Genomic DNA, 23,740 nt, shown 5'->3' on the forward strand with positions numbered 1-23,740 from the left:
TGTGGTGCCGGAGGCATATTCTTAGTCCCACCCTTTTCTTATAAGGAAAGAATGGGAAGAGGAAGTGGATTTGATGACAGAGGGGACGCATAGGAAGGGGAACTATTCTCTTTTTGTGCGTCCCCTTCACCCTTGATTAAAGGTAGGCAACGCATCTGCATTTGCGGATGTCTATGGGCAACCGTCGCCTCGCTATTTCGGCGAATCCAGGTGACCGTTTGCTCGTTTGCCACCGTTTGATATAAAAAAAATATTATACAAAGGTTGACAACCTGTGTAAAAGTCTAGAAAATTCTAGAGTTTCTTCAGAGATGCGGTAGATTATGCCATCTGTGCGACGATGAATTTTTTTTTATTTGGTTATTGAATGTATTGGACTGAGAGAAATAAAAATAATATATTTATTTTAGTTATTTATTTATATCACAATTTGTAAGGTCAATGCGTGCCTATAAAAATATTAGCTTATTACACAAAATGCACGGTTCGAAAAGCACCTACACTGATTTGTCTATGTCTATGGTCATCGTAAAAATCACAGATAAAAATCTCATTGCAACAATTGCAATTCGCCTAAAATTGTAGATCACTACAATAACAATATATTTGTTACAACATGATAATAAAATAACAATATTATTGTAACATTTTGACAAAAAATCGTGAATATCTATTATATACACGTTATGAATATTTCTGTATCAATATGCTAGGCCAATTTCAACACTTGAATTAGACAAGATTCTTTCCAAGTGTGATAAATAACATCCGTATATTCAAAGTATCTTTTTTCTGTAATCCGATTTCTAGTTTATCATTAAGAACTATATTGTTAATTAATTTGCATTGACACTCATTAAAATTGGCCTAATATTTTGCGACTTTAATAATTTAAAACATTTTATATATTGAGTTGTAAATAACGGTAAAAAAATGCAATCTAAAATATTTTTCATTCGTTTTAACAAACTGGTCCTGTTCATAGTATAACAACAATTATTTTTGCCGCCATATTTTCGGTATCGGGAATATGAAAAATTTAGTTTTGTTAATGTCGCTTTTTTTGACCAAGATTTTTTTAATATATAATAAAGGTATAACAATCCAAAATTAAAATCGCCAAAGTGTTATTAAAAGCACCATATCTCAGTTCCTTTCTTAGAAAATCGTGTGAAGTAATAAATAGTTTGGTAAACATTAGGTATTGAAAACCACATAACTGTCGGCTTCAGTTTAGTTTCTGTTTGTTACAGTTTGGAAGTAAAAAAACTGTTTGTACTCATAGAAGACTACGTTACACTATATGGACTATTGAATAGCTATTTTGCCCTTTTAATTTGAACTATTTAATCTAAGTTGCAACAGGGCGGTGAGACAACGCTTTGTGTTAGCCTAACACACTTATTATACTTATTATAACTTAATACTTAAACTTATTGACCGTCGGTTGTTTTTTTGCGCGTCACCCAAAGTATGTTGGGTTTCTGGTAATACTGTTCTATTTGGAGAAGGGATTTTCCTTTGGTTTCTGGAAGGAGGAGGAATAGAACGACCGTGGCCAGAGTCGCGGCGAACCCGAAGAGCGCGAATACACCTGACATACCGACCGAGTTCTTCATAACTGGATAAAGTTTGGTAAAACCGAAAAGGACCGCATTGAACACGCAGAATATGTAACCGCCACAGAGACCACGGACTTTGGTGGGGAGGAGTTCTCCGATCATGAGGCCGGGAAGTAAGAAGAAGCCTAGAGTATTAAAGGCTACGTAGCCCAGGATGAGTACGGGCGTTATGATGCCGGAACCCGCGTCCTGGTACAGCAGGAAGGCGAGGGCGAGAGTGCACACCGCTGTGCCAACGCCGGACACCATCACGAGGGAGCGACGCGTTATCTTCAGCAGCAAGATGCAGGCTATCACGGTCACGCCGAGTCTTGTACATGCGCTCGCGTTTGCTACCATCTATAATTACAAAACAATACATGCGTTATTACATATTAATAGTAGACTGAGACAGAAAATTATTTTTAATATAGAGATCAAAGACAACAATTCTTTGTAGGTAACTTACGTGAGGGCTGAGTGAGCCGCCAGCCTCTTTGACGATGTCGACGGCGTAGAATATGACGATGTAGCTACCGGACAGGATCTGCAGCATGTTGAACGCGTTGATGAGCAGCAGCGGCTTGAGCACGGGCGCCCTCGACACTGTCGCGAAGAACCGAATAGTCTCCTCGCCACATGCCTTCTCTTTCTCCCGCGCCGATATCAGTTCGTGGAGCTCCCTTTGCGCCTGAATCGTACAAAGAGCAAAGTTCAATGGTATCTCGTAGCGAGTCCACTTTTAGTACTTGGAAGTTGTAGAGACAAATAAATCCGTTCGAGAGTATAATTATAATAAGAATAAGAATAATTCAATGACACCTATTTCTTTAAAATCTGTCAAACAGTTTGGAACTACAAGAATTACAACTTAAAAGGACAACAAAAAAGGGAATCTAAAAGTCAGATATCATAGTTAGGCTGATATTTTAACCATTCTAGCTCTTACTTTAGTAATGTTAAATTGTTTAAACTTTCGTGAGACATCATAATTAATTAATTAAGTAATTTAGTAATGTTGTTCATGTTTTTAAGAGCCGAGATATAAAATGATTTAAAAACAATGTAAATGTACGAGTTTTTTTTATATAATTGATACAATATACAATCGTTAGTATTCAAATGCAGAGACAATAAAGAATGAAGAATGATTAATGTTCGTGAACAAATGACCGTTGAACGAAGCGCGTGCGTTCGCATCTTCACCTCAGCTGTCAAGTGACCTCCTATTGAGCTCGTTAAGGCAGATTGGCGGAGCAACGCGAACCAATGCATGCTCAGTAAACACAAGATATTACGTCGCTCATTGAAATATGTTCTCGAAATTACAATGTTTACACTTTAGTTATGAAATTTGAACTTAATACATTGTCTTGAATGGTGTTTCACTGGTAATAGGATATAGTTATAACGAAGAGGCACAGTAGAGGACGAGTGGTAATTGGAGACGGTACGGGTGTATAAATTCCAACCTGTTCATTTTTTTGAATATTAAAATCATGATGCAACTTGGTTCCAACATATAGGTTCTATTGTTACTTTATAATCACACAGTAAAAGCTACTAAATTACATTTTAATTATAACTAAAACTAAGGGTAAACACATTCGATTAATTACGGCAACTAGAATTCATAGTTAATCAATGTGTTGCATCTTTAAAAATATATAACTTTTCATTGCTGCATAAATTTACTGTAGATACATCGACTGTTACTTACGATCTCTGGGTTTCCACGTAGTCTGCCCATAGCGGCCATGGCTTCGTGGAAGCGTCCCTTCCTGGCGAGCCAGGTGGGACTCTCAGGGGAAAGACAAAGCACGACGAAGGCGAGCGATGGCAACACGATGCAGAGGAAGGACACAGAACGCCAGGGTAGCGCGCCGCCCAGAGCATACACATATAGTACTCCGAGAGAGTACGCCACGAATGGTGTGCCAATCAGCAAACCACGTAAACGAGGTTCTGATATTTCTCCTAAATACACCTGAAAGTAAGGACAATATATGCAGGTTCAATGAAGATGTAGGGTTATCGTGAAAGACGAAGGAATTCCATACGAGTAAAATAAATCAGTAATCAAGTACCTCGTAATTATGTATTCGTGATAATACGACACATGATCTAAAGAAATTGAGTTGAAAGTAAATAATGAAAAAAACCTTTAATAGTGTATTTTAATTATTTTAAACCCAAATTTCTTTAAAGCAGACAGATAATAGTTAGTTGTGTTCAAGTCTTTATATTTCAACAAACCTGCGAGGGGGCCGCCATGATGCCAACAGCGAAGCCGCACACGATCCTGCCGAGTAGCAGCAACGCGTGGTGCATTGCGGTACCGATTAGTATCCAGCCCAGCACCAGCGGGAAAGTGGAGGCCTGCAGCGTGCGCCGCCGCCCTATCGCCTCCATGATGGGCCCAGATAACATTGACCCCAGTGGTGTCGCCGCAGAATGTATACTAGCTGCAACAAAATAGAATAATTGAATCAAATTACTTTTACCCATGGTTTCGTAATGTAATGCCTTGGAATCATATGTTCTCTATGTTTTGAGATTTGTTAAGACACCCAATATTCTGTTTTATAGTTAATAGAGATGAATTGAGAAATCTACATTTTAAGTCTTAAAACTAAACTAGCTAGACTTGATTGAACTCTTAGTGTTAATGTTTTGTAAGATAATCCTTAAATGGTATAAAAATATTATTATAAATATTCTTAATTCGTTTTAACAACTTATCGGTGAAACCAGAATAGCGGAAAATGGCGGAAAATTGTAATTATTTACGGTTACTTGTTACCTACGAGTACGTATTGTGTAACGCGAATAAATATTTAGTAATGTAATTTTATTCGTAATACTAAAGTATTTTGTATTAAAACTGGTCATTTTGAAGTAAAATTTGTGTATTTAATATTATAAAGAAGAGAGATTTGAGTATATGCATTGAATAGGCCCCGAAACTACTGAACCCATATGAAAAACTCTTCCACTATTATGAAGCTATACTATATCCGGGTGACATACGTTTTATTTTTTACTAGATTTTTATATTCCGCGGGCGAAGCTGCGGGCAACTACAAATAAATAATAACATAAATGTATATAAATAGAATTGAAATTGACATAAGTCTCAAATTAACTTGTACGTTACGTACGTGGATTTGTACTTTTATGTTACACCTTTAAAAGGCAATAAATTTATATTGAATCGCAAACCTTTTGTTGTAACATGCTTTGTGGTTAGAATTCAAAGTCCATTGTTACTTGTTGAATTTAAATAATTATGTAAAACTATAGAAAGTCAGAATATGAACATGACAACATCTTTTTAAAAGTTAATAAAAAAAAAAAAAAGATGCAATCGTTTAGATCCAAGCAAATACTGTACACAGGTATTTATTTATTTATCTTACGTTTAATACATATTTATTTAGATTAAACTAATTACATATTTTGTCTACACATATTTGCAAACAGATAATAACAAAACTGTTCACACTAAATTGATGTTAAAATACAGTTAGATTTAATAATCACCTAAACCAAGTTTATATTCAGATAAAATTGATAATTTTAACATTAAAAAAAAACACAACAATATAAATATAGTTATTTCGATAGTAGATCCGATTCTAATATGGGGCTGCAAATAAAAGAAAAAGACAGAATATTTGTAAAACACTAGCAGTTGCTTACGACTTCGTCCGCGTGAAATAAAAAAAATCTAATAACGAAACTAAACTAAGAATTCAAACAGGTTCAATAGTTTCGGAGCCTTAACAATGCAAATAAACAATCAAATCTTACCTCTTTATAATATTAAGTATAGATAACTTATCCTTATCTCATACATACGAAGAAAATAGTTATCTTAAATAACAATAAAGATAAATTTAATAGGAAGCTTTGCTCTATAAAGCTTGTGACTGTATTCTGCAGAGCTATTTGTTATTCATAATGTTCTCGTATGAATAGTGTTTGGTTTCAAACGACCGTCTTAATCAGTGTTAATTATTTTAATGGTCCTGAAAGGACTTCGCGTTCATGGCTTGTTCGAGAAACATTTTCATAACAAGTGGCTTTATTCTTGTCCAAACAAAGTTTCCAAGGCCCAAACAAATTAAATTCGATGAATATAGTTTGTAAAATCCTTACTAATATTAGGTCCTTACATATGAAATTGGCGTTTTTCGTACTGGCCACTTTAATCACGAATTTCTCCTCTTTGGTAAGGAATTCCAAATTCAAATTTGTACAGCTATAGACTCATGTATTTGTGGTTCGATGACCGTCATTCATTTGTTTTTTTTCTTCTGCTTTTTTCTGTTTGCGTCACTAATTTTACAAAATGGAAAACTTAAAATATCGCATTATTTACGAGTACGAGTTCCGCCGTGGCACTAGTGCTGCGGAAACGACTCGAAGGGTGAATGATGTGTATGGCGGTCGTGTTGCAAAAGAAAACACAGTTCGTTTTTGGTTCCAACGTTTTCGTTCTGGAAATTTCGATCTGCAGAACAAACCCCGTGGACGGCCTGAGACTCAAGTTGATAATGAAGAGTTGAAGGCTATTGTGGAAGCGGATCCATCGCAAACCACGTCCGAGTTTGCTGCAGGCTGCGATGTTAGTGATAAAACTGTTTTAATTCACTTGAAGCAAATTGGGAAGATTAAAAAGCTTGAAAGGTGGGTACCTCGCGAATTGACTGAAGCAAACCGGCAAACGCGCGTCGACTGTTGCGTTACATTACTAAACCGGCACAATAATGAAGGTATTTTAAACCGAATCATTACCTGTGATGAAAAATGGGTTCTTTACGATAATCGGAAGCGCTCATCGCAATGGTTGGATCCTGGCCAGCCAGCCAAATCCTGCCCCAAGCGAAAATTAACCCCAAAAAAGTTACTTGTAAGCGTTTGGTGGACTAGTGCCGGTATTGTTCATTACAGTTTTCTCAAATCTGGCCAGACTATTACGGCTGATATCTATTGTCAGCAATTGAAAACCATGATGGAAAAGCTAGCGGCTAAACAACCTAGGCTGGTCAATCGCTCCACGCCACTGCTGCTTCACGACAACGCTAGACCACACACAGCGCAACAGACGGCTACTAAATTAGAAGAGCTTCAATTGGAAAGTCTAAGACATCCTCCGTACTCCCCGGACCTTGCTCCAACAGCTTACCATTTTTTTCGAAATTTGGATAACTTCTTGCAAGGGAAAAAATTCAACTCCGATGGGGCAGTCCAAATCGCCTTCAAAGATTTTATTGATTCCCGTCCGACTGGTTTTTTTTAGTAAAGGGATCAATGAACTACCTATGAGATGGCAACAGTGCATAGAAAATAATGGTTCATACTTTGATTAATTAAATATATTATATTAAAAAATATTCGACTTTTTGTTCCTCCCATACAAAACGCCAATTTCATATGTAAGGACCTAATATTATTAATGCGAAATAAAATTTGATACACAGATAGTCTAGAGCCTGAGAAAAAACACTGAGAAAGGACATACAAAGGCTACTTTTTATGCGAAAAACGTGTTGTAATGGGTTGAAAGGGGAGAATAAAAAGTTGTATGGATGTATCATTATTTATACAGATAACTTATTTATAATGCTGTTAATTTCATATAAATAAATATGACATTAAAAGTTTGGAAAAGTTTTTCCCTCACGGGTGCAAAACAATAACAGGGAATAGGGGATGAAAATTTGTATGGGAATATGTAAGGTTTGTGTGAATGGTTTGTAATTTTAATATGTTTTGTTGAATTGTTTTATAATTTTAAGTAAAAAAAATTGGCCTAAATAATTAAAATGCTACCCGAAGAGTCAAGACGAAGTCGCGGGCACAGCTAGTTAATTATATGTGTAAACTTTATTTTCATAAACATTTTATTATCATGTTTTGATTTAAATCTATGTATGTTAAAGTTTAATCTAGATATAAATTTTAACAGTTATAAAGACTACAATTTTTGTATTAAATTTATTGCAAATTAAATTGTTATTTGCAAATAAAGTTGATAGTCAGCGTAATTTTAATAAATTGTAACTTTGTCATTATAGTTCAAACAATAGAATTGCTTTATTTATGTCTCCTTTTTGTAAGGAATAAAGTAAAGAGTTATTTGCACGTAACGTATGTAAAATTCAACATAATCGAATCGTAATTTATCGACAACACTAGGTTTCCCTTAGCGACTGTTTTATTTACGTGCTAGCTGTCGCCCGCAACGTCGTACGCGAGGAATTATAAAAACAAAATGTAATAAGTTATATATTCTTCCAGACTATGATCTACATGTGTGCCAAATTTCATCAAGATTCGTTGAGGCATTCCGGAGATACCTTGAAACAAATATCCATCCATCCATCCATCTAAACATTTGCATTTATAATATTAGTAAGAAGTAAGATTATGGAATTACCATTCTTGCGAAAATGTTTTTGTATGTTATTCGTATAGCAACTAACGGTCGGAGGCAATTATATATTGCTAAGCCTGATGTTGTGCCAAACAGGTTTTCCTATAAAACTTTTACTTAGGCTCGATTTAATCTTGTCATACCAAATTATGTTCAGATTTATAAGCAATATTTTATTATTGTTACTGCCACTTCTTTGCCAGTGCCTTAGTGCATGTAGATTTCTCATATAAAGTTTGGATCAAGGGTCCTATTTGTGACCATTAAGAATTTGACAGTCACCTTTCTTGGCTTAATAATTAATGAGAGTTGTGTACTTACCAATCCACGAGCCCATTTCCTCGTCTATCCTCATGCTGGAGTTCTCATTTTGAAGCTGCGGCAGCGCCACCGCGGAGAAACCGATCGGATGACCAGCGCCGGCCGCCAGCACTAATACTGCGCATGTGATGAGGCACTGAAAAATATACGCTGCTTTATATGGTTTTAAAAGAATTTCAAGAAATATCATTTAGTAAACTCTTGACTAATGTAATTTGTAGTAAGCATAATCAAAACATCTGTGTCGACCGTGCGAATTGGAGAAGAGAGATGAAAGATGATGCAGAGATGACCATATCAAAGAACAAAGAGAATAGATATATTATTTTTATTCTATTAGATAAGGCTACACAAAATATAGTACTGATTGTAGTAGCTAGTAGTCGACAAGACAGTAGTAGAGCCGATTGTTTTTAAGATCGCTGTATTTCCCCGATCCGATCGTTTATGGAGCGGAAAGTGTTAAACTTTTTTTTAAATTTATTACAATCACAGATTGCACGTTTGGCAAAAACAAAGGGAATACTTGTAGAGGTAATAATGTTTCATGTTACGAAGCAGCTAGGCCATTGCCACTTGAATGTGTGTATCTTTATTATGAGAAGAACCAGTGGAACGAAACCGATTCTAAGACAAGTTAGTTACATAACTACTTTGAGAGAACCATGTAAGCAGTATGTTTAGTTTCCAATTCGATTCGCAAAGGTTGATTCAGTGCTACATTAATCATGCCATTGTTTCACGGCCCCCGGCCAATGTAAATAAAAGAAACATTTTAAGAGATAACATCAGACCAGTTTTTATTATTTTTTTGTGATAAGCTTAATTACAAGGAACTGTTTTTTATTAAAACTAACCTGCCTCAATTGTTGATCAAAGTTTAATTAAATCGTATTAACCTAATATTAAAAAGAGAACTTTCTTGTTGATGATATTGTAAGTATAATATAATAAACAATTATAATTTTTTTACGGATAGACGTCATTTTAGCAGCTGAGAGTTTTCATATACCCCTTTTATAATAATAGGAACAATGACAAGCAATTAAACTTAGGTCACTATGACTTTAGAATTATAAGATCGTATAAAACTGAATTATCTCTAGAAATTTTATAAAAAAAATCATTAAAAATGTTTAAAAAAAAACTCAATCGAAGTACGAAAATAAAATTTTAAAACATTCAACGGTACGGTACGATAATTTTAATGTGATTTCCATTTATTTCGATATCGGCCAAGAACCTCAAGAGGGTCAAGTTTGTATTCATTAATTTGCCAACCGGTCAATGAATTCCTGTAAATATAGCTGTAGGAAATATAATATAAACCAAGTGTTTTAACACTTAATTGTAATGCCCTTCAGATGAATTAAATAGTAAAACAAGACAGTATGTGATTGCGGAAGTCTTTGAAATAAATTAAATAAATGAAATAAATTCTTTCTTGAAAGAAATAACATACAATAACAGTTTTATATAGATTTGTTATAATTTAAAATATGGACTTAATCGACCAATTTGAGCATTTCACCAACCGATTAGCACTTTACTAGTGTGGATTTGTTTTGTAAAAGAGGAATTTAATTAAATAGAAGGCATTTGCACTTAAAAACCTAGTAATTAATACAACAACACTTAATTTAATCATTACTTGCAATACTTTTCGATTCTTAACATAGATGCACAGATAAAAAATGATTCACATAATATGATTTATTACTTAGAACATTGACGCGCTGTGAGCATGGCGTATGCTGAATGTCAAGATTAAGCTGATAAAGTCAAGTGGAAGGCTTCATGTGTTAAGGTTAATTTAATTGAAAAGGGCAATATGAATAATACCCAGAAAACCATGCATTTTGTCATATGGTCCAATAGTAATAAATAATTCTATGTCATCTTAAGATAATTTAAAAATATGACATTGGTGATGGATAATATTGATGCCATACACGTCCATAAAGTTAGTGTTCTTTGACTTTTGGAACGTAGTTCCTTATCGCGCGTTGTGAAAGGGGGCTTGACGGAAAAAATTCTTACGAAAAGTTGTCACGACACTTTTTGCTATAGTAAGTATGTTAACGACGAATGAGCGCTACTTCACCATGGCAACGACGTGACAATATATAACGAAAATTCATAGAAATAAAATGTACTTCTTGTGAAGACTTAAGTTTTTTATTCATAGAATAAACATTGGTTCCTTCACTAATTAATCGAAAGGAACTTCGTTCCATCCGGGTGTCCCTTGACACCTCTCAAGTTTTTTTTTTGTATTATTTAAGAGTTCAATGCTTGAATGCAATCTATAGTTTGTAATAAATTTATAAACACTGTTATATGAAACTACAAATTCCTTAAAAAAAGTAAAGTTAAAAAGTAAAAAAAAAAATGCTCAACAACTTGAGTTATGAATTTTGATTGCAAGAATTAGGGTCGTTTTCATCATTATTTTTTGTCATTAGGTTATCAATGATCACAAAATAGACTGCTATTGTTCAATATTGCGAAATAATACATATTACAAATCTGCCCACGTCATTTGTGCCGATAAAATATTCAATTGTCACGCTACGTTTGTCATTTGTTTTCTTGATCAGTCAAACTTACAAATCTCATGTATATCATATATATACGTATATTTTACTAATCTTACTAATATTATAAATACGAATGCTTGGATCCAGAACGGCTCAACGGATCTCGATGAAATTTGTTATAGATGTAGACAGTGTGAAAGAACATATAAGCTACCTACGATCCCGGGAATGTGTATGGTTCCCGTCGGATATGTTTGATTCATTTATTTACTCGGTAACTCCGCAACGGTTCAACTTATTTTATTGAAATTTTGCACACATTTCACATTTTTTTCATTCTACTCAGACGAAGTCGCGAACAAAAGCTAGTAATAGCTATAAACATTGTTTCATACGCTGATGACCTCAGCAAATTCACGTATACAATCTTCTCTTGAAACACTATATTTACTTTTGTTTATTCTCTTCGTTGTTCGAGGTGCAAGACGACGGACAGATAAATGAGATTTTCGTAGAAGAGTTCGAAACACGGAAAAGAAAGTGGTTTATGTTTTACGTATAGCATAAGGTTAACCTAACCGTAGGTTTCCACTACCGAAACATTCGTATCAGAATATATTGATAACAAAGGGAATAAGAGGAAAGAGAATGTTCTTTTGGGCTGTGGAAACCAAGGCGTAGTATAAAAAGTTAAGAAAAGTGTCTATCGCATTTCAGTCCAAAGAATTACAACGCGTGAATAATTAAAAACGAGTATTATTATTTTTTTAAAGGAATCATTTGTCTCAATTCTAGAATAGTAGTTGTTCTATTAGAATTGATTGTATAGCGGCAGCAGAACGAACACTAAACTAAATTGGTGAGGCTAAATAGAAGTCGCCTTGACTTACAGGATCAAGTTGCACGTGTAATTAACTATGAGAATGGAATGTGAACAAAGATTGTAGGGCTCTTAACTTAAAAGAAATAAAAAGGTCGAATAAGCAGTAAGACGGATAGTACTAATAAGGAGCCTTACACTCAGCATAGAAGTAGGAGATAGGCTGAAGAAGAAGATATCAATAAATATATTTACTTGTGGAATCATACCTGGTTGAAGACGCCTCGCATAGAAGAGTAAGTTTCTCCTTTGACATAGGGCGGTAGTGTTGCGGTGGAACTAATACTGCGTAGAAAACTCTGTAGTGCCTCATATTCTTCCTGACTGTGGGTCTGTTTGCTCTTGACTTGCGGCTTCCGACTCTCCGCCAACATCGCTTCGTGAGCTCCATCGCTGAACAAAAAATAACATGTAAATTTAAAATCGACATATAATAAAATTTACAAAAAATATTTGCGTAAACATTATTTTTTCGATTCAGATTACCTAAATATAATTTTTGTTTTAAAAATATTAATCATTCCTCACATCTACTTAAACTAAAAAGACTGATTGCAGATAAAAGTTCGGAAAAAAGCTGTTTCATTGACCCTACTCATTGTTTTATTTGAAACCTAAGACCAAATATTTTTATTAGTAGCACATTGCACATTGCCACAAGTGCCTAGGCGGTTTGTTTACTGTCGATCATAAAACATCAAGTTAACCCTTTAAATTAAATGTTTTTGCCGTGAAACCCTTATTTAACTCCTGCAATGTATCAGAGTACGAAAGTAGTTCACTTATCGTACCTACTACGGAGCGAAATTGACTCGCGGAGTTAAAATACAGTTTAAGGTGAATAACCGTTTATACAAAAACTTGATCACTCGATTCAGCTAAAGTGCAATGCCCTCTCTGAAAGTTCTTTGTTATGGAAAAATATACGAACCTTACTTGTAGTTCGTAGTACAAACTTTACGCTAAAGCACATAAACCTTAGGGATAAGCATATATAAGTTATTTTAATTATTACACAAATGGAAAACTAATTAGAGTGCCGCTTCGACCTAAAGCTGGCCTCCGATAATATACCTATAGTAAACAAGAGTCAAAAAATATTCTTCTTAACACGTCTTGTAATGCATACCCATAAAATAACATTAAAAAAATTACTTCTACTTTGTCTATTATCATGTTTAAAAATCTTGTAATTAAGGAATAAATTTTGCAATTTCTTGTTTTAGTTGAAGAGGTAGTTTCGAGAAAGAGTTTTTTTGGTGTTTTTTGCAAGTCACGACTGAAAGTTAGTGACAAATTGTAAAAATTAAGGAAAAATAAATTTCTTAGGTAATGTTACCATATCCAAATTAATAACGTGCTTGCAAGGTTAAACTAGACGTTAATAAATGTACCTATTTGTAATGTTGTGAAAAAAATATTATAATACTTTTTATTCTGGTCCTTTGTATTAATGTTAGGTAATTTACGCTAATTTACAAAAAAACATATAGCTTTAAAGTATAATTTAAAGTACAAGAGTCCTATATGTTGGGGTAATTTACTTATAAAGTTTATGTAGGTTTTTTCCGACCGTTCGCAGACGATTTTGGCGAACGTTACAATAATTTACTTCTACAAGGTTACTATAGTCTTTATTTTCTTGAAACTACGAGCACAAAATTAACAGTACAAACTTTGCTGTCTTATCTCACAATGTAACTTTAGTTGCGTCAGCATGCTAACAGTAAACAGCCACAAGAAAGTTGTTAATTCATTGTGGTGATGCCAATTTATGCAATGGGAGTAATCAATAACGCCTCCGCATCAAAACGTTCGAGCATGACTGTACAAATTTGAAAACGTTTAAACACAAATGCTCACACTAGTATTACATGTGTAAACTGATGTCTCAATTTAAATTATGAACTTTGGTCCAGTTGTCAGCAAACATGAATATGGTGTAGCTATTGAAATGGTGTAAAGTTTTAATAATAAATTAAGTATCAAATTATACGTTTTCAATCAATACAGTGATTAATCGATCCTTTAGTCAACAATACAGTGTGAAAATATAAAATATAATATATAAAAATATAAATATTAAATCTAAACGGAAACGGTTGTTTTTATCAGTTACACGTACGTCCTCGGAGCAACTTTTTCAACTATTTCAGTGTATTATGTATTCTGCCATTGACCTTGAGTTAGACGAGCCAAATCTTTAAATAACTCCAATACGCTTGGCAATGCTTGAGCATTTTTTCCAATGATGTTTTCTTATGATCCCCAATTCTAATCGTATTTGCGTAATAAGATTAGAATTTTACTGAATGTGCCTTTGTCACCTTGAAATTCGAAAATATTGTATCTCAAAAAACACGGTTATGTCAAAAATTTACTAGTAACAACTTAGTCAAGTAAGAATTGTGATGATTTGAAATGGGTTACAGCAATACAAGTGTTGGAAATGTTTTTGGATTTCTTACTCAATTGATTTTTTTTTAAATATTTTACAGTTACATTTAAATGTTGTGTGAACATCTTGTATATGAAAAAGTCCTTGAAAGTTTTCAGAAGGTCTCAAGAGAAGTACATTGACTGATTTTATTATTACCCCGCTATCAGTTGGTAGAGGTTATTTTCGCTGTGATAAGGAAGCTTGCTGATAGCATCCTGTGAAAGACGTCTTGCGAATATCGTATAATGTCCTATATTTAATATAAGATACAAAAAAGTTACGGTTTTTGTTCGATATAAGAAACAACGTACATGAAAATAAAGACCTTGAAATCAAAAAAAGGTTAACTTAAGCCATGTTAATTAAAAAAACGTTTTTATTATTGTTAGTGTTTTTTTTTGATTACATAAAATTTCTGGTACATTCTTTTCACGCTACTGTTGTTGAATCTTGGGTTTAAATATTGTCCCCATTTTTTTTTATTCAAAGATCCTTTCCCTTCGTAAAAGCGCATGCTAAGGTATGAGCTACAGCTAGTAAATTATATAATATTAATTCAATTAAACAATTTATGACAACAATCTATCTATATATAAAAGAAAGTTATGTTAGTTACACTATTTATAACTCAAGAACGGCTGAATCGATTTGACTGAAAATTGGTGAGCAGGTAGCTTAGAACCAGGAAACGGACATAGGATAATTTTTACCCCGTTTTCTGTTTTTTATTCTGCGCGGACGGAGTCGCGGGTAAAAGCTAGTATTAAATAAAGAATGCCGGCGACTTACATAAGTAGACTTTGGTGACTTTTAAGTATACAGTTGTTACAGTTCTAAATATGTTTGTTTATATATTTGACTCAAAGATGCAAAAATTTGTCACCACAAGGAAATCCTGTTATCCTCATCTACTTTGTTGACACTCAACTGGATCTGTATTTGTCTATTTTAACAAGGAAAAAGAGGGTTTTTAACTGTAGAGTCAGTTATATCAAGGTGCTCTTTAGTTTGGTTAAAACTTTACAATTGCAGACCAGGGGGAAAAACTTTTGCAAGGTTGATGTAAGCAATAATGCAAAAATTAACTTGAACTGTCTTGAATTGCTTAAGGAAAACTCATGTAATGTTAATTTAAGGACAAATTTTGTCAGAATGCTATCGGCATCTGGTATTCACTGCTCCTTACTACAAGGTTTATGAAGAGTGCAATGCCTTAAATTTATAAAGAACAATACCCATATGACATATTTTTCAGATCAAATTGACACAACAACGCAACGAGTCAGCGGTTACCACGTTTTATAAGTAAATGCAAATAATTTAAACCAAATGTATCCCCTTACCTTTGAATCTTCTCGATTCGAAGTCTCCGTTGATAAGATAACGCATAGCCAAATATCAATAACACCATGTTTACACAAGCTTATTAATTTCTAAAAAACCGAACCCTACGTACTCCTTAGGGACCCACAGAGTGACTGACGAGTAAAGTGTGACTATCAGAGTAACCCTTAACCCAATGCATCGGTAAATCTGTTTGTTTACATATAATTATGACAATGTAAAGTGTGGACTTGCCCTATATAAGTTACTCTGATTCACTCTGATTATTGAATAAGTTTTAATATTAATGATATTTAAAACAGCTGTGTGAAATAATTTGGTTTTTAGAAGGACGAATATTGTAACATTCAATTATTAACATTGTTAAAACTAAACTATTTACCTGTATATCTAATTACGTATGGAGGCAAACCACACGTTTCGAAGTCGTAATAATTTTTCTCATTACAGTTTTAATTAGTTTTTTTATTATTCGTAACTCATTAGCGAGTAGCAGTTGTTTTGTTGTTTTTTTCTAGTTATTACATTTTGTTCAGGTTCTGCTTGTCGTAGCTTAAGTTACGATAGCAAAGTATTATCGACTCCTACTACATATTTATATATATAGATAGATGTAGATTTAAAGAGAACATGAGGCCTACTTTTCCTTAGACAGTTTAATCATTTCAACATTAGATATCTATTGTGAAAATAGTCAAATAATATAAATGGTGACTTAAAAGTATTATAAAATCTGTAAAACATTATTTGGATAGAATATAAATGGTAATAAAGACATCGATAAAACCGAAATTAATTTTCTATATGTGGCTTATATATTTAAGATACACGTTATTTAAAATAAATCATTAAAATATGTATGTAAATAAAATATAAGTTTTATTTTTTTTTTGTTTTATAACATTAATTAACAGAAGCTCATAACAATTGTGTGAAATGTTTAATAACAACAATATAAAGTGGCGAGACGGCGTGTCAAACTAGACAACAAAGATAGAACTAGTGGTTTCTGCGTACGAGAAGATAAGCTTAGTTCACGATGTCCGCTCTTGATATTCCTAAATATCTATGAGTACCATCTAATCTAAATCCCCAGTGAATATTTGTTTTTTAAATAAATATCCTAGTCCGTAACAATGTTTTACTGCTGAAGATAGCTAATAGGGAAGGAGGTTTCTTATATAGTTTTTTTTAATGTGAATTGTGAATTTGTGATTGTTGTATTTGGTTACATTAACATTATTAACATTACCCTCTTTTAGTGCAATACCAAATTGATTATCATAATGTTCCAAGAGTCCTAAGTCCCTATTTTATATTGACACTCAATTTCTTAATAGAATCTATAAATAGATAGTCCTAGACTATATATTTGCTTCTTTAGTTTACTTATTCCTGCTAAGTGAATTTTAAAAATATTTATGAGTAAATTCTTTGTTCATTTTAATAATAAATGGTTTATGCATTTAATTTACAACGTGCTTTATTGCAATTATAAATGAGCAAACATATTGCAAATTATAAAAAAAGCGCTGACAGTGATTAAATTCCACTCATAAGTTAAACGACGACTAACTACTATAAATAGATTAACTGTTATGTTTTTCAATCATGAATTTTTCTTACAAGCACAAGTTTAGACATCATCAGACTCAGGACTTGTCATTAGGGTAACTTTTAATAAATATAGCGAAAACAGTAAGCAAAAAACAAGAACCAATGACTTGTCAATCCTTGATATCTAGGCGGACATCGAAAAAAAACATTCAGTGGAGTCATTACACCTTCTCTGACCCAAAACATGTAAATTTCAAGTCCGTAGAACGAATCAAAAAGGTGGCAACCCTAGCATGAGTCGTTTATACTAGTCGCGAGTTTTCCTTTTGGACTTTGATCCTAAAAATGCCTTATCATTATTCATCATTAGACGGAGGTTGCTAACCAGATGCAGTCATCCTTAACTATATAACATTTAATTCCCAAAAACATTTATTTTTTGATTATCATTTTATTTAATTATTTGTTAAAACAGTTTTTGTTAGGCGAATAATTAAAAAAAAGTTTACACTTTTTTTACAAGTTTGAAACTTTCGAAGTTAGAATGACCGTGTGGAATTGATTAGGAAATAACCTTAAATGGCAATAAGTATTGGGAAGCTAGACTGTTGATTTTGTAACGACCATGAAGAATTTATTAGCTACTTTTTTTATTTCATACTAGTTGTCGCGCGGTATTCAAAAGAAAACGAGCCAATGTTTGTTCTACCAGACTATGTGCTTAATCTGTGTCAAATTTTAGGAAGTTGAACCATTCTGATACCTGTAATAACCTTGTAACAAACGATACATCCAAACTTTTGCATTGATATTTGTAAGAAGTAAGATTTTATAGCACGGTGAGGATGACATTTATATAAATCAGAACCCGTTTGTCAACACAAATTATGAAAAGTTATTAAGTTTTAATACATATGCAAAAATTTTTATTGTATTTTTATCTGTTACTTTTTAGTGTACTATTTTAACTGATATTTATTAATTTTATATTACACTAGCCGTCGCCCGCGACTCCGTCCGCGCGCAGTTAAAAAAACAAAAAAAAACAAAATGAAAAATAGATGTTGGCCGATTCTCAGACCTACTGAATATGCTCACAAAATTTCATGAGAATCGGTCAAGCCGTTTCGGAGGAGTACGGGAACGAAAACTGTGACACGAGAATTTTATATATTAGATATTTTTCGTAAAAATGGAAAAACTTCGTACCATGACACAGCACAAAGTGTACCTAACAGAATTTTAAAATATATATGACATACAGAATCACAATGAATTACATACGTAAGTGGCGGTTTGTATTCGACTCGACTCAGTGAATACATAATAGCCTATTGTCGTTTCTCTAAAGGTGGAACAGACCTGTCCAAATAAAAAAAAATAGAATCTCATGACTTTTATACTTATATACTATATAAGAAGAAAAGATTTGAATTTTAACAATATTGAAATAAATCAAAATGTCCTTCTTTCAACAATCGAATATGTTTTAAGTCTATCTACCAACGCGAAGCTGGGACGGGACAGTTTACTAATTTGGTCATCCTATTTTTTTTTATTATTAGCTCTATTTTGTCGAAGAGATTGAACGCGATGGCAATATGTTTTTGTACATGTGTTTCGCAGTGGAAACTCACGCTAAATGAGACAATAATCGAATTTGGTAATGTCGTATTCTTCATTGTGTAACGTTGTACATTTTAGGTAAAGGCGAGGTCGAATCGAAATAAAATGTGGCAGTGATAATATGTATACAATTATTGATTTTGTAACCGTCGTGGGAGGTTACAGAAAGGATTAAGAATGTGAAAAGATATAAAGCTAAAAAAAAGTTAAAATTGTGACTTTGACAGACAAAAAAGTAGACTCGTTTATAACTAAGAAGACTAACTAACTCGTTTATATAGAACAGATAGACAAAGATCGTTTTCGATTTGAGTTTTCGTAATTATAATGAGATGTAGAAGTAAAACATTCATTTCAATTTACGATGGCAACAGTAAGCGATAACGTATATGATATTATGTTACTTTTGTAGATACGTGCCGTGCCAATGTTTTAAAACACTTTTGATAAAAAAAAAGAAAATTAATATTACTTTACCATGGATGGATCTTACTAATATTATAAATGCGAATGTTTGGATGGATGGAAGGATGTTTGGTTGAAGGTATATCCGAAACGGCTGAACGGATCTTGATGAAATTTGGCATAGATGTAGATGTAGAACATAGTCTGGAAGAATACATAGCCTACTATGTTTTTTTTTAAATTCCGCGCAGACGGAGTCGCGTGCGACAGCTATAAGACTATAAATAAAAAGATAAGGATGAGTAAAGATAACACAAAACGTGACTTTCACATGGCATTCGATAGTGTGCAATCAACGGTATACGAAGTGTTAAATTACGAGTATAAGCAATGCATACCAACGTTCTAAATAGCAAACATTATGAACAAAAAGTTACTCAAATATTTTCTTCACAAATGGAAATGACTCAATAGAAATGATTTGGAATTTCTTTGCCGTTTTCTTTATCTTAACTTATTGTGGTGAATTGCAGTTATTTCGACCGTCGAAATCGAGCTTATATCCTAGTAATATTCAAGTTAGTTAATTGAAAATGTATGTAGTCACATTCAGTATCAATATTTTTGTCGTAAAATATGAAGGAATAGGCTAAAATATTGACACATGAATAAACTAGGTTTGAATGCGAATTTGCCAGACAATTCGCAATTAAGTACCACTTTTGCTTGAAACTCGTAAATTCCGAAAGACATATGTCTTTGGGGTTGCTTAAAAACCAAGTATTGTCAATGACATTAACAAAAAACTGAAGAATATGTGGAAAATAAAAAACATTGAATATTTTATTTTCATTTTGTACGTCTTTTAAAATGAATGACCCTGGCTATGGCGATTCCATTGTTAAACAGTACATATATATTGCATTCTTGAATCAGGATCGATGATTTATACAAGAATTGGAGCAATTTTGAAGCGATCAATATGAGTTTATTTGTGGTGTGAGAGGCAGGATGTAGGTCACAATATTGCCGCTGAGACTTTCTAATCTTACGTAAAAAGGCTTGCTATTTTATTAAATCAAAAAGAAGCTATTCCTTAACTTAGATTTATTAGTATTTTACTTATATGAAGATTTATTAGTTTACTTTTCATCAACTGTTTCAATGTCAATTATCTTTTATACAGTTTACAGTTCTTACATATCTCGGCAGTGAAGGAAAACTTAGCAAACAATCCTGCATAGCTGTGAATTAATTAAAAAATAATTTTCTAGCTAGGAGAGGTAGGAAAACTAGAAGTAATTCGTTTAGTTCTTATGTTAAACTTAAATTGTACAATTATGACATGTTAATTGTTTTTAAAAGTTTTATGCATAATATACATCAGTGTGACAAGTTCATTTGTACCGAATGTAAATTACATGCATAAGTTTTTGGATCGATATAAGGGTTCACCTGCCGAATTTTTACTTGTGGTTGACTCTTTCAAGGTAAATATAATGTTTTTTTTTTAATTACAACGGTATCTTACGGTATCAAATATAATTATTTGTTTTACTGTGAATTGTCATAGCTGATAATTAACAAAACTTATTTCTATTTTTCTCATTATCCATGAAAAGGAAAATAATAACATATTTTTGTATTCTAACCTCCGGTCATCCTTGACACTGTACGAGTACTTGACGATACACGGGCACAAACCAAAACATCACAACCTACTATCTTATCGCGCCTTCATCGTACTAAGAAAAGACAAGTTGACTTGGTCTGTGTATATTTTTTATTTTGCCGCAGTTAAGTGAAAAGAATACAAAAAATTTGACAGTGATAATTAAATAAACACGTGACTTATTAAAATTACGTGTATGATGCTTCAATAAATAGGCATAGGCGAAGAATTTAGATTTGTATCGAGTTTAGCTTATCGAGAAATAGGCCATTCTCTGAAAATAAGAATAAATTTTTAGTACTTAAGAGCGTTTTGTTGATCTAATTTTGAAAACATCGAGTCAGTTTGATGTAAAAATATATTTGGAATAATAATAGGAATAAAGTAATTTTATGTACCAAAAATCCTTGGCATTTAACTTTTAAAATGACGGAACAAAAACCGTTTAATATCTGTCATATGGATATAAGTGATTTCGTATTGATTCTAACTGATAAGTTATCAATCGATGTTTCCTTGAACTCGAAAAAAAATTGATTAAACGTAAGCGTGAGAACATCTCCGTCATAGAACTAGGTCTTCAAAAATTGCAAGAGCAATTGTGACATAGTTTAGACACGATTTCATAATATGATGTAATAACTGATGTAGTGATCATCAACAGCAATTTAAAATAACACACCATCAATTTGAAAACCCACAAGCCAGATTGACTTTTTCACTGCATTATTTGGAGTATACGAATAGAATGAAGAAAAGAACACCCTTCATACAACATTAAAATCTGTCACGCCGTGTTGGCTGTTGTTGGTCATACATATAAACATACAGAATTACCCGCCAAAAATATGGGTAATATTGTCCGATATAAAATAGAAACGAGAGAAAGTGGATTAGACCTGTATCATCTAAAACAAACTTCTTTCACTACTTTATACATAACTAGCATTCAGCTGACTTTATAGAAAAGATTTTAAGTATTTATAACGTTTTATATTAAATTTCAATTATTAAAATTATGTATTTACTAAAAAATCTACTAGTCTTCTAGTTATTAAAAAAAAAAATGGGACCCATCTGCAAGCACTTCCTTTCGATTAAAATAATTTTTATCAAAATCGGACCACCGGGGGCGGAGTTTCGCGGTAACACACATAGAAAAAAAAGAGTCGAATTGATAACCTTCTTTTTGAAGTCGGCTAAAAATAAATAAATTAACTAGCTTACTGTATGAACAAAATTGCTGACCGTTTTATGATTAATCTTCTTACATCTCTTGAGTGTATAGTTGTTATGAAAGGATGTATTCAAATGCCGGCTCTACAGTATACGACAATGGCAATGCGCTCATAATTTTTGTCCGTCGCTCAGCTGGCTTCAACAAAAATCAACATCTCGATACCTCAACACATGATTGCACTAATCTAAAGCAAATGTGCCTTGACACAAATGCTTATATAAAAAGCGACAGGTAATTAACAATGTTATAAACCAGACGAAATGCATGACATGAGGAATATAAAGTGGATAACACCTTACTCCTTAAATTCGGTCGTAATGTAATTAGATTTGATCAAAACTGATGAAATTCTATGGTATTAATTCGCGTGTTCACTTTATCAATATTGCAACCTCTCCGTAAAGCGCTTGAACTGGAGAGAAGTGGCGGCAGGCACTTCAGAAACACTTCGATCATAATTTGCAACTTTTTACTTTGAAGAATAAGAAAGATAAGTAACTGTAAAAAAAAATTAAGCTGGTTTTACCTGGGATTCGATCCGAGGTCTGCATTTAACTTATTTATCTTCCGACTAGTCGAGTTTTCCTCTTGTCATACTTTGCGTCCGTAGGTATTGAGACATATTATTTTATTTTTAAATATGTTCACGTTTATTTAATTTTACTTTTTAATCGTTTTGCATTATGATTTAAACATATCATTATAATTACCTGCCTAGTTCGTATTTAATTTATTGAAAAGTAGTTAATTATTTATTTTAAACTAACGTTATTAATCTGCTAGATACAGGCACTATTTTTAATTGACCTAATTACTTCAACAAAGCAACAGCGATGGTGTTATAGTTAGCCAAGTGGTTTTAAATTAACATATTATAGAAATTCTTATCGTAAAAAATGCAGTGTAGAGGCAATGTATAATTAAATTGAAATCGTCTTCGAAGGTCAATCACTTTGTTACTTTAAATGTCAAAAAACAAAATGTAAAATTGCAAAGCAACTCACCTCATATTCTTATCCTTCATTTTAGTTTAAAACACTGGTTTTATGGGTTATAAATACAATAAATAGACACACGTTCTTCCACTTTGAATTAACTATTATCAAATTATTTTACTAATAATTTAAATAATAAATCTATTAAAAGTAAATTCACGATTTATTAAAACATTGTTCTAGGTTATGTTTGGTTCGTGTAGTACTGCTGAGGAGCGGCAAAAGCGACTGGCTGAAGGCGTGTAGTGCGATGCGACCGTACGTCGGTTGAAGCGGCGGTTCGTCGCGGGTTAGGTTTTGTGACGTCATTCGTACTTCCAGAGACCTTGAACTGCCAGACTGGGATATTATCGACATCTGTATGGCCCTAATATTGATAACACGCAACTATGAAATTTTTAGCTTGAATAAAACTATTTTACTTCCTCAAGTGGTAAAGGCACATTTGCTCTTTATATTTTTTGAGAACTTACCACTATCTCATACACACTAGAATATGGAAAAAAATTGAATGTTGTCTGGTAAGTGAGCTGTGGTTAAACCTGAACAAATTTTCTCTACCAAACATTGAAATGAATGCAAGTTAAAGGAAAACAAGTGTTCTGTTTTTTTTTGTGGATTGTATGGCTAACTTAGGTCTCTTTAATATTGTATCATTTGCTTGATTGTCTGCTTTC

The 23,740-nt window shown here is 32.9% G+C and overlaps 1 protein-coding gene across 2 annotated transcripts; it reads right to left on the reverse strand.

Annotated features, from left to right (window-relative positions):
* Nucleotides 1-757: 757 nt before the first annotated feature.
* Nucleotides 758-23,109, reverse strand: LOC106710641 (facilitated trehalose transporter Tret1). 2 transcript variants are annotated; one of them, XM_014502763.2, is made up of 7 exons: nt 23,073-23,109; nt 11,994-12,177; nt 8,365-8,500; nt 3,858-4,066; nt 3,322-3,588; nt 2,071-2,292; nt 758-1,961 (listed from the first exon to the last, which is right to left on the reverse strand). In XM_014502763.2, exons 1-7 carry the CDS (start codon nt 23,090-23,092, stop codon nt 1,434-1,436), a joined length of 1,566 nt encoding a protein of 521 aa, XP_014358249.2. In that variant the 5' UTR covers nt 23,093-23,109; the 3' UTR covers nt 758-1,433. The 2 variants fall into 2 exon arrangements, with proteins under 2 accessions (XP_014358249.2, XP_014358248.2); XM_014502762.2 differs by lacking the exon at nt 23,073-23,109 and adding an exon at nt 15,568-15,690.
* Nucleotides 23,110-23,740: the final 631 nt, after the last annotated feature.

The sequence above is a fragment of the Papilio machaon genome, chromosome 13, assembly GCF_912999745.1.
Source record: "Papilio machaon chromosome 13, ilPapMach1.1, whole genome shotgun sequence".
Taxonomy (NCBI): Eukaryota; Metazoa; Arthropoda; class Insecta; order Lepidoptera; family Papilionidae; genus Papilio; species Papilio machaon.

Bases quoted from the DNA above. Each gene is read 5' to 3' on its own strand.
- LOC106710641 (XM_014502762.2), bottom strand. From the start codon at position 15,635: ATGGTGTTATTGATATTTGGCTATGCGTTATCTTATCAACGGAGACTT. The intron at 4,067-8,364 runs GTAAGTACACAA...ATTTTGTTGCAG, and splicing joins GGAAATGGGCTCGTGGATTG to CTAGTATACATTCTGCGGCG. The intron at 2,293-3,321 runs GTAAGTAACAGT...TGTACGATTCAG, and splicing joins TACGTGGAAACCCAGAGATC to GCGCAAAGGGAGCTCCACGA.